At 36.2% G+C, this 12,519-nt stretch overlaps 1 protein-coding gene across 1 annotated transcript in view; it reads right to left on the minus strand.

Annotated features, from left to right (window-relative positions):
• Window positions 1-12,519, minus strand: part of adgra3 (adhesion G protein-coupled receptor A3) — a 39,542-nt gene that overhangs the window by 19,153 nt on the left and 7,870 nt on the right. Inside the window, exons 2-3 of the mRNA XM_066680606.1 lie at window positions 8,848-8,919; window positions 2,830-2,901 (exon numbers count right to left, since the gene is read on the minus strand). Coding sequence (XP_066536703.1) covers window positions 2,830-2,901; window positions 8,848-8,919 — 144 coding nt within the window. The remainder of the gene's footprint in view (window positions 1-2,829; window positions 2,902-8,847; window positions 8,920-12,519) is intronic.

Consider the following 12,519-nt stretch of genomic DNA (forward strand, 5'->3'; position numbering starts at 1 on the left):
CAGAATGAATTTACTACGCCCTGCAGACAGAGACTCTGAATCAAGCGAGCAGCCAGAACCACATGTTAGTTTCTTGTTCGGCTCAAATCTGCCTGTTGACTGAAGGCACAGTAGTTCCATTTTACTGTTGTGGGTTTTAGGGAACAGCTGGGGAATTTATAGCAAGGAAATTTCACTCTGAGTAGAGCTGGAGGGTAGACTGTAAGCAGGGAGAGTGCTTTACAGCTGACTTGGGATCACAGTATAGCCAAGTATATTTCAGTTTATACTGATTTAAAAAAAAAAATCTGTAACCATACACACAAACCAAGATTCAATTGTGTCTATTATACTTTATAAGCACAGCAGCGCCAGATAATAAACACAATTTAAATCCAACATTCTCTGGTATGCAAATGAGGTGCTTCTTAAATATTTTGTTTGGAACAATATGGTTAGATGTGCAAGCAAATCCGTATCTTCAAAGACGACTGTCAATATGGTCAATATATATGCATCACCTCATTCAAAAACACTCAACACCCTATAGTTGGTGTACTGTTCTTCAATTACTTGTATCATCATGGCAGGTAATGTGTTAATGCTCAAATCTGAGAAGAAGATTAATAAGCTAATGCTTTTGGTCAAGTGCATGCAAACTTGCTAAACTGGCTTTGTTTCACATACAAGTCAATTCTTAGTCAAACAACTAAAGCTTTAGTTAAATTACCCTGCACTTTACTGAACTGCAGCATTCTGCAGTTATTGGTCTGTGCTATATTGAATTGGCCTTCAGAAATTACATTCCTCAGGTAGAAGGCTGCAGAAAGGCTTTAAAGAGTGTGCTGCACTGCACCGTTCTACCATATTCTCAAGCAAGATATCATTAGTAACAGGGGACATGTATTGTTTAGTAAAAGAAAACAGATTGTGAGACACACATACTGTCCTTCTGTGAATCTTAAGGATGCGGACTGTGTTTTTTGACATTTAAATCCTAAACTTGATAACAATCATGATATATGCAATCAATAGGGTATCCCAGACATTGCCGTCCACTGGTTTAACATCCACTGGACCACATGATCAAGTTTTCAAGCACTGTTTTCTTCTCCTTTCTTGCCCTTCACTCATCTATCCAGTCTCTTCATCCCTCAAACTGATCTATTAAAATCTCTGTGAATCCCTCTATCTCCTCTTGAAGGGAAAAGGAAGTGAGGGAGCAGGAGCTGAGGCCAGTAGCCTGTCTTGAAATATAACAGGGGAAATGTAATTAGGCACTTTGAGGCAAAGCAGCAGCAGATGGGAGAAATTAAAGATTGGACTGAGCAGAGTCAAGAACACAGGGCCTTTTTTGTTGACTGGGCCTGCTATTGAACAAATTTAACCAACTAGTGTGCTTTTCATGTTCTCTGTGTGAATTAACTTTGGCACCCCCTTTCAAATCCAAACAAGACAGAGAACGCTTAAAAGTCATTTTGTTGTTCTTCACAGTAAGACACGGTCCATTTATCAAATAAAAACTGCATTGAGAAATATTCTAGCAGCTGGTTTAGCATCTTCCATTTACAGCCTCTTTCTACCATTTAAAAGTCAACCGAAAACAAACCTTTAACACTGGTCGCTTCAATTTAAAATGTGAGGCAGAAAAAGGGGGGAATTCATCTTGCACTCGTTTTCTCTCAAACACTAGGTTGACAGTCATCCTCACTTGGAGGAGCTAAATATTTCTCCATTCAGTCAGCCAAGGATTCGTTTATATTGGCAAGAAACACGACATGCTAAATGTCTGTAAGCACACCAACTCTCACCATATGTGTATAATATACAGTGTGTGTACATTTAGTCTCACCACACATAGTCTGCTCAATCAAAACCACTGTTCAAACCACACACACACACACAAAAATCTCTGCCTAGCACACACAGTTCAAATCCAACTTTAAAGTTTTAAGAAATATACAGTACAAGTCAATATACAAATCAGAGTCTATCTTTCATTTATTTCATTTCCAGCCAAAAAAGCCATTACATACAATTTATTCTTCAGGAAATACATCTGAAGTCATTAGATATAATGACTATTTTACTTGCACAATATTGAAGTAAATCCATGCGAAAAATAATTTAAAAACTACTAGAATATTTCACAAGGAGAGCAACAAATATTTTAAAAGGGGAAATTAAGTTTTTCTTTTTTTACTTCTGAATAGTAACTTTTTTTTTGGTATCCAGCAGTGGGGATACGCATATTTGGAGTTAGAGAGACACACATGATCTTTAGGAGGCACAAATCATCTTAAGTGCTGGGTAGGGTAATTCAGCTTGAGAGGAAAAACACCAGGTTTAATGAAGCAAGCTATTTACATTTGATAGATGTTTTCCAATGTTTTCTTCTCTTCTGCATTTCATACATACACACAGTTTCTTCAAATGCAGACACACCGACAAGCAGACACACATTCTAAGCTAATTGCAACAATCACAATTGATACTGATTTCCATGGCCTCATATTTACCAAACTTTTGCATTAGTTGTACAATTGCAGTCAATTCTAAGATTTACATTAAAGAAACACTATGTAAGATTTGTTTGCTTGTGGGTTGATTTTTTTTGCTGCTAAGGCCCCCCTGCATTCATATTTACAGCTCTGAATTGAAATCAATGGGGAAGGGGAGGGATGGGAGTGGTTTCCTACCCACCTCTACTGAGTGCAGTTTCTGTAGTGCTGAGCATAGGAGAATAGAGACCCTATTCTCCCTATTACAGGTCACTGAAGCATCGCATGTATTTGTGTGATTTTAGGGTAAATAGTAAGAGCAGAGTACAATAGGCTTAAAATTACTTACAGTCTTTTAAGAGCAGTAAGTCCAAGGAAGGCTCCTGGGTCAACGCGATTGATGATGTTATTTTTTATGTCCCTACAAAAAAAATAAAAATTCAAACAGAATCATATGTCATATTCCAATGTTCTCTGCATAATAATAAATAAGTGAAATATTTTCAGCGTGCAAATCATAAATTAACATTAAAACAGTGAAAACTAAAAAGTTTAATAAAATAACAAAGATCACAAATAATCACAAAATAAAACAGATTATATTCTTGGCCTATTGCATTTCAGAAATCAGTAAATAAAATTATTGGGAAAAAAAGGCACAGTTAATACATATACAAATGGGTGATTCAATCATGCTCTTTATACCTCATATATAAAGTGCTCCAGAATTAGATGCAGATAACACTTTCAATGTCATATATCTTCCACATTTCAAAACAAAAAGTCAGCTAGCAGCTAGCTCCTGTTCAAAACACTGAATACAGACTGCTGTCTCAATGACTCAAAGGCCAAAAGGCCTTTTGAAGTTGAGTGGCTGTGGTTTGAGTGGAGGATAGAGAGGAGTACAGAGAGAAGGTTGGCCAGGTTGATAAGAATGACTTTGATACGCAGGAGGCAAGTACCCTAATTTACCAAACGCTGAAAGACTTTCATCATAATGAAGAAAGAGACGCTCACAGTGAAAAATATGACTGAAACAGAATAGGCACAGTCTTGTTTTTATGTTTTCCCTTTTGCTTCTTCACTAATAAAGATGGGCAATGCAAAACATTGCAGAGGGAATACAGAAAACTGAATTCAAAAACGTTATGGAACAGACAATTCTAAAATGTCATATTCTGTGCCAGAACAGAAATTATGTCAAAATAGAGCCAAAGGTTTTGAGAACCAAAATGCAGAATCCATAACTGAGAAATTAATATTATTAATATTGGAAGATTTAAAACTAGAATATTTTCGCATATAATCGTTTATTTTGCATTTGCACTTTTTATTCTGATTCTTGTGAAGACTTCTGCTTACAAAGTGAGGTGCATAGAATGCACTCTGTGGGTGGGGCTTATATTCCGCGACCAATTGTGGACTAGATCCAGCCCTCCCATCAAAACAGAGCCAGAGCTCAGAAGCGAGAAGCTTTTCGAAAACAGCTGAACTCAAAAGAGAGAAGGTTTTGGAACTGAAAGTGAAACTGAGAGAAGCGTAACTGGGAAGTGCAGTAAAATGTGCCAATACCAATTAAACTATTGTCCTCTCCTTTTCGAAATTGTATTTATCAGTTATGGATTTGGCGTTTTGTTCTCAAAACCGTTGGCAGTATTTTGACACCATAAATTTGCCTTTAGCCATCAGTAGGAGTATATATATATATATATATATATATATATATATATATATATATATATATCTAACCTCACAAACATTCTCTCCAGAAACATTTATTTGATAAATGATTCACTGAATCATGATAACATATCCTTTTATTCATATATAATCCCTAACGGGATTATTTTATTATTCTATATAATTATACTCATTATCTCTAAGACTTCAGAAGTAATACAGCTGAAATTCTAACATTCATTCATTTTTTTGTTAATCCATCAGTACAACACCATGTACCTAACAGTGACATCCAGGACAAAACAAAGCCAATAATATACATATAATTTGACAGTAAAATGTCAGTGTTTTCTCATTTACATAGAGCTTTTCTTTAACTATAATGCTTTGAAATGTAGCTACATTTCATTTAAGCGCATTTTATTTAAGGACAGAAAACGAAACTTGTTATAGGATTAAATAAAAAATTTATTTCCAGCTCTGATCCAGTATTTTCTGATGATATTGGCCTAATGTTTTAATCCCTTGGTCGGTTAAAGCCAAACCGGTTAACTCCAAGTGCGTGTACCAAAGTGCGTTACAAGTGCGTAAACATATATTAAAAAAATAAACAAACAAATAAATAATAGAAATGATATCTCATTCTTTGTACAGAGGCCTTCTGAAACATACAGAAATGCAAAGTTCTAATTTCAACTATCCTGGTTTGCTTTTCACACACTAACAAAGAAGGTAATTCAAACTCTGCACCAACATCGAGAGAAGCTCAGATTCTCTCTGGAGTAGAAAGACAAACAAAGTGGCTCTGCTCACCATGCTTCTTTACACAAGCATAACAAAAATAAACTCTCAACCCAAGCCACTCCAGGAAGTAAAAAAAGAAAGAAAAAGAATGATTGGAAAGGTTTAACACTTATGTAACAACTGAAGAGGGCTTGAGTGGAAAACACTGTGGTGCAGTTTTACTGAACAATGTATTTTGATTCAATTTGAAAGTCAATTTCCATACATCTTTCAAATTTGTTAATTAACTAATCATCATAACTAATCATCTGACGTTCAATAAAGTCTCAAATAAAAATTGCTAATAGTTTATATCTCATTTGAAAGAATCTTGCTCAACAATGTGATAGTCCACGTGGTAGGTGATAAATCTGTCACTGTCAGAAACACAGGTCACTATATATATAATAAAGCATTTATATATATATATATATATATATATATATATATATATATATATATATATATATATAAATGCCTTATTATATTCGAACTTATCTGAAATCTGATCAATTGTAGTCCAAAATCAATTTAAATATCCTAATTTATGAATAGAATATTTGCACAATATTTCACACACCATCAAGCAGTGAAATAAAATGAAACTCTACTAATAATGTTCTCTTTGCAAAGAAACACACATCTGGTCAGTGTTCATAAAGAACTGATATACTCAAAGCGATATATTGTGACATAATTCGAGACACACACACACACACACAGGGGGGAAAAACACTAAAAGACTACTTTATTGCTCTTTGCAGCTATTCAATACTTGTTTGTGTTTACATTTTTCTTTAACTTCTGAGTTTTTACAGGTGGAAGGGTTTTGGAAGTAGGCATTCACATTGAGTCTTATTATTGTGTGTAAAACATTTGGTACAGAATCGTACCTCCATTTATGTATAAAGGTAATTATTTTGCACATCTCAACTTATAGCCATGAGACAACAACAATGTATTAAAAGCTCACCATCAAAATGAAGTCAGTAGATCACTACTGCTCTTATTGTGAGAAATTTCCATTATGTTCAGTACAGTGCAAAAGTCAAAAACTTTTCAATGTTTTAATTTCCAGTTACATGAACATAAACATGGCATTACATACAAAGTATCTAATTTAGACCAAAAATATGAAAACATACTTAAAATTAAAGTATTTAGTAACTCCTCAAATATATCTCCTGGAAAATGTATTAATTAATTTAAGACTTATTTTGACAGAAAATTTAAAAAGTGTGTGGTCCCCAATTTTTACACAGTATTGTATATGTCTCGGAAATTATGACACACACAGTATAGCAGCAGACTTGGGTCCATATTTTAGTAACGACAGCAACAATATGGAATGCCTTTGGCTATTCCCACTGGACAACCTTAGGAGAAACAGTGAGGTGGCCACAGTTGCACTACAATTTCATGGCTGGGGGTTTGAGGTGAAAGGTGGGCTTTTATTGATTCCCCCAAGCCTGTCAATCACACAGCAGAGAGCAGCTGCAGTTCTAGAAAGCTATGGCGTGAGCTAGAAACTGCAGCAAGTCTTTATTCCATATGAAAAAAAGATGGTAACCCAGCACTCGCTCACACTCTCCAACACACACAAAAGCAAACAGAGGCACAGAGCTCAGGGTGAATCACTCTGTCGACACCTCTAGCCTCAGAAAGACTTATTAGCATAACAAAAGCCGAATGTCACACGCTGTTAAAAGGATAGGGAAATGGAGAGGGGGCTGGGGAGTGGACAGAAAAAGCAAGACGCAAAGACTGAAAAAGACACAGAGACCAGCCAACTACCAGACTCAACGCTTTTAGCTGCAATGAAGCAAAGCTGAATTCCTCAAGCTTCCAAGTAGCAGCAGGATCAAAGCTGTTTACAGTTTCGATGGGTTCTAAAAGACAGCCGTTTATCTACATCTCCCGCATTTTACCATTTGGGTATTTAACAATAGGACAAAAGTATAAACAAGAAAACATGCATTATTAATCCCAAACCCAGAAATGTCAGGATGAAGCTTTGCACCTGGAAAAACATGGTCGCACTCACAATTCTAATAATAAAATGCCTGTAAACTCTTGCTGGCTTGTGCATATGGTTCTATGAGAAACTTTTAATTAAAAACTATCAAAACTACTGCTGGACCAAATGTCACTGTTCACTGCGATTCCAGTTGATAACAGCGTGTTGAGAAATTTAAAGCATCCCAAAACAATGGAAAGATGGACAGTACTGTGTATACGGCTGATTTATTTAGACACAAGCATATAGATGCACTAATAAACAGTATGATACTACTGCCTTCGACATCTAAGCATTATGCCCTCATGGACTGCCTTCACTTTATTTTGTTTGTTTTCTGTTATTGGCCCCAAGACATGTTTGGACCCAAATATAACATTTAAAACCCTCATTTATAAAATGAACCATTGATTTAAGAATTATTTAAGGAAAGAAAAGCAGTTCTGTTGCATTATCCCAAGAATTCTTAATGACACATTCATTTTAAGTGTACTGTAGATGGCATACAGTTTAAGGAGATAGGATATGTGGTATTTGAGTGTCAGCACTACATAATACATGTGATAGAGCAGAATCTGTTTCACAAATGGACAGTTGGGACAATTCAGCCATTTTCCTGCTTACAAAAACAATGGCTGTGTAAAATGTAGTGGCTAAATGGCTTTTAGACATGGTTTTAATGGCAAAAGCATAGGATGGTCAAAGGAAGAAGGAACAGTGATCAAGATTTGTTCTGAGGGGGCTGTATCATTTAAACTTTACCCAGAAATACATCAGAGCAACCCCTTTCCTTGGCTCCTTTCTTTTTCTTATTATCCAGGACTCCCAATAATGACATGGAAAATATGCCCTTCGAATTCCACTCAGATTGCGTCATGTTATTTCAGCCCTCATAGAAACACAGGGGCTAATAATGGCCTGGTTATTTTATCTGCATGGAGCCATTTTCAGACCGTAAAGCACTCTAAGAGCTACACAGTAGTATCCTACCATTTACTCCTTAGCCTCCAAAGAAAAGCATGTGAAATGTATTTTTCACCTCAGACATTTTGGCTCATGGAGAAAACAACAAACTTGTGTCATGTAAATGGACAGAATGCATAAATGCCCAAGACCTGAGCTTCTGTAGCAGCTTTGACATATGTCCAGTACACCTTCCCAAATAATCATGTTGACTTAAAGCAAATTCCTACTTTAATCAGAAGAGATACTTTACCTCCACCCTCTTCTACTCTAAATATAATATAACACAGGTCAAACAATAGTGCGCACTGAGGACAGTCACTAAAATTAACTTTTCTACCATCCCCCTCTCAACAGGCACCTTAAGAGGCCTCAGATATATGGATGCACTTCCACTGGCAGCTGACAGGCTAATATAGTAAGTGAGAGTTTACTCTCCATTCTGCAGCACTCATACCAGCAGCAGTCTGCAAGCCAGAGTAAACCTGTAGGTTGCCCACCATTTTCTTAGACAGAATTTGTTGTCTTTTTATTTGGAGCTGGGAATAAATGAGCAATAGGCATATTTTAAGCAAAATACATATTTTGATTCCCCTACTGGTCTCTCTTACAGTAAACAGAGCGTCATGGGCATATTTATGTACATTTTATGACACATCAAGTCTTTTTAAAAATATCCAGGGAATATCATATTTCAATAAAGAATTGTGGAATATTTGAAAGGCTTTGCATGATTCTGTAGTCTTCAGTTAAACCCATGTCTATTGTTTGATTATTTTCAAAGGTCTAGTCACATGACTAAGTGTTAAATAATCCCTGCGCATTAATAAGTAGGTTACACAATAACCTTCATCATCAATAATCAATGTCCTAGTTTTATCAATCAACATTTTACTATATTCATTAAAAGAAAAGTACACTTACAATCTCTCCAATGTGGATAAACCAATGAATGAGCCATTTAGTAGTTCTGAGATTTTATTGTTGCTTAATATCCTGCAAAAGAAAAAAAGAAAAGCACAAAACACACATTAAGTCATGACACTATTCAACCAATAAATATTATTATACAAGTTCACAAAGGTAGAAACATGCTTCGCCATTTCTTCCTAGTGGAACAGAAAATCAACCCAAACCCAACTCCCTCTGACCATATCACACATTAATATAGGGCTTGGGGACCGAATTCGCAAAGAAGAACCCAGATATGGTGGCAATTGTCCATATTCTGGCTACTGCTTTCATATATGTGTTAATCATAGCATTCTTATCTGACACTGCACAAGAAAAGATTTAGTTATTCAAGGTGGAGTCCTTTAGGTTTTTACTTTATTAGCCCCTGTTTAGAGATGTCTCATAGCAAATGTTAACATCACCAGCAGCCATGGCAAATAAAATGCACTCAGGTGTATTATAGCATTTTAGGATATTAAAAACTTGAGTAAGATAAGTAGGTGGATACACTACAAAGTGAGTAATTTCAGCTAAATGCAGCCATTGTAGACACAGACATTTTATAATCTTAAAAATAAAAGTAGGAAACGAAATGAGACGCTTTGGAGCAGTTGCACATAAGTTCATGGTCACCATGCCCAATGCCAAGTGGGCTCATAGCGTAGATTTGTTGACATGTACACACACCAAGAACCCAAAATACCAAACTGCAGAACAATGCTTCAAAGACAAATGATAGGTGATGATCAGGTAAGGAGGTAATTTATTGACCCAAATGTAACAGAACTGAACTACAACACTGCACTCTAAGGACAATGTGTTAAGAAATCAACACACACTAAAGAAAAACTACTTCCTAGCCAGAACATTCTCAGAAAGCCCCTACATAATGTAGTGGTTGAACATTCAGCCTGTATTCACAGTCAAACTTTTGGGGTTCAGGGTTGCTGAAGGCAAACTTTATTACCGACTGGGTCATTTTTTGACAGATCATTCACCTTCAATATTTCTTTCCTCAAGTGTTGAGTGAAATAAGAGCTCCTGCATTGAGCCAAAGTCCATATAGGAAAGTATGCTCTCTCAATGGTAAGCACAGAAACACCCCTAGGGTAGTTATTTACAGTCATACATGACCAGGCTCCAGTACAGACTATATGTCCAAATGTCTGCAGACATCTGCACATAAATTCTTCTGATAAATTCAAGGGTTCGCAACAAAACTTTGTAATTTTGTAGTACAATACTGTGGGAAAAGATTAAAAGATAGCGTTATGTATCCAGTATTCAACCAATCACATAATGAAAATATGTGGAAAAAAATATTCCAAAAAGCAAACCTTTGGCTGTGGGCAAATTACCACATGTAATCTTTGCTACATACACTTTTGCTGTTTCACAGATCAATCTCTGCCAAGCACTTGCTGTCTGAGGTGTGGTGGTCTAAATCTAAAATGAGGTGTGTGCACGTGTGTAGGTAGTTAATCAAGACAGTTAATAGGCTGGAACAAACCCTACAATCAGTTTCATTTGCACTTTCCAATTCAACATTGCATTAAGACAAGCATGCTAAACCTGTAAAACCTAGACCACTGCTACATGAACAATTATCATACACAAATAATAATGCTTTCACATGAAACAGCTGTAATTTAGTTTACAGAGCAAATTCCCAAGCAAGAGAGGAATAAGATTGCTTGGATAAATATGCACTCAACCTTGTGACTCTCCTACTGTCAAAATAAATCTGTGTAAGAAGGCTAACCAAGAGTCATGTGTATGGCAATTTTCCTATACTGTCCTGAAGTCTGTCTCTCTTTCTCCTTGAGAATGTTTGAGAAAAACACTACAGATGAAAGATTACATTCTCTGGCTGAATATGGCTAACATTAGTTTAATTAAAAAATAATAATATATCCAACTTCATTAATCTCTGATTGAAGCAGAGTAGAAATAATGTGAATGTACTTGTGTCAGAAATGGCCTAAAGGTTAGTGAACTGGACTTGGGACCCAAAGTTTGGCGTTCAATCCCTTTGACTGGCAAGAACATTGGGGAAGAGTGGCATGGACGAACAAAGCTGTGTTTTCCCTCAGTCCTGAGGCACCCGAATCACCAGTGTGTGTGTGTGTGTGTGTGTGTGTGTGTGTGTGTTCACTGCCACTGATTTATTGTACAACTGCAAAAAACCCAGATTACAATTTCAAATTCACCCCGAAATATTTCCATTTCCAGTGTCAGGTGCTTTTTATTATTTTCTAAAAAAACAGAGTACAGATAAAGAAAAAAGTATCACTCTGGGTAAGATTGGTGTTTATTATGTGCAGGGGAGGGCTAACCTGGTTCAGAAATCTCCTGATGCCTTTCTAAAGATGGGCAGGAAGCTCAGACAATTAGCATGTAAATGAACATTCTCCTTGGTGCCTGTGTGTCTCACAGGCCAGGAGACGGAAATCTTCCCTGGATTTCTAGCTCTTATCTTGATATTCAGATACAACCCTAGAGCCCACAGAACCTACAGAAACAGCCAAGCTCCAGAAACACAAATAAAGCCTATACATACGTTTATGAACTGCCAACTGGGTACACATGGTAGAAATCTCATCTCAAGGGTTTCCTGCCTCAGGACCAAACATTTTTAATTACCTATTGTAGTTTGACAGTTTTAAGGTCCTCTGATGGGATAAAATACATTGCTATAGATAACTTAGCTCTGACAGAGCTGGACTGGGTGCTTAAAAAAGGAATCTCAGTTTTCAGGGAGGCCCAATAGAGGGTATGTATCAGTTAGCCACAACTTTTTCAATTTTACCTATTCTCATAAAGGCTGAACTAAGAGATCTGTTTAAGAAGCCCTAGCTTTTAGGTTGGGTTTACAAGTGACAATTAATGTCATGACCTGCACGACATACTCACTTGCAATCATTGTGACTATCTTAGCTTTATGAGTCACATTTCAGGCAAATACCTAATAAAATAGTCATGACATAACGTGATTATGTCAAAAAATATATATTCTAATAATCATATTGCAGTGGAATATGTTTGCCCCATGAGATGGCACATATTGGTACAGACAAAGGAGGTGGGTTAATCTGTGTTGCGTTTGACATTATTTTAAAATTGTTTAATAAAACGTTCTTTAAAAACTTTTCAGAATTAAAGTTTTATCATGCTAACCCAGTTTTAACTCCAAACATTAAAGAGGACTGAGAAAAAAAGACTGATAATGCTTCTTTTGTAGCATGTATCCTCTTTCTCCTATTTACACTTGACAAATATCCAAAATATCTTGAAGTGAATGGTGCTAAAAAGGCAGAAGGCTGGTTGGCCAAGACAATAAATCTGAGTAAAAGGGCAAGTATGCTAACTAATTACCCCTGAGTACAGCAAAAGAGCAAGCATGTAACTTTAACAAGCAATAGTGGATTTAATGATGACTTGCATCTAATGCTACTGCTAAAAGGAACAAATAAAAGCGCTACCATGGTAACAAGAAACTTAACCATTACTCTGTAACAAAAACCATCACTTCCAGGTCCATCATAAAAAAAAATACACAATGAAGTAAATGAGCAGGGCAGTATCAGTTATCTGGTTTGGTGTTGCAGAAAAATTACAACCCAATATCAAATCTATACACTA

Source organism: Hoplias malabaricus, chromosome 9 (assembly GCF_029633855.1).
Source record: "Hoplias malabaricus isolate fHopMal1 chromosome 9, fHopMal1.hap1, whole genome shotgun sequence".
Lineage (NCBI taxonomy): Eukaryota > Metazoa > Chordata > Actinopteri > Characiformes > Erythrinidae > Hoplias > Hoplias malabaricus.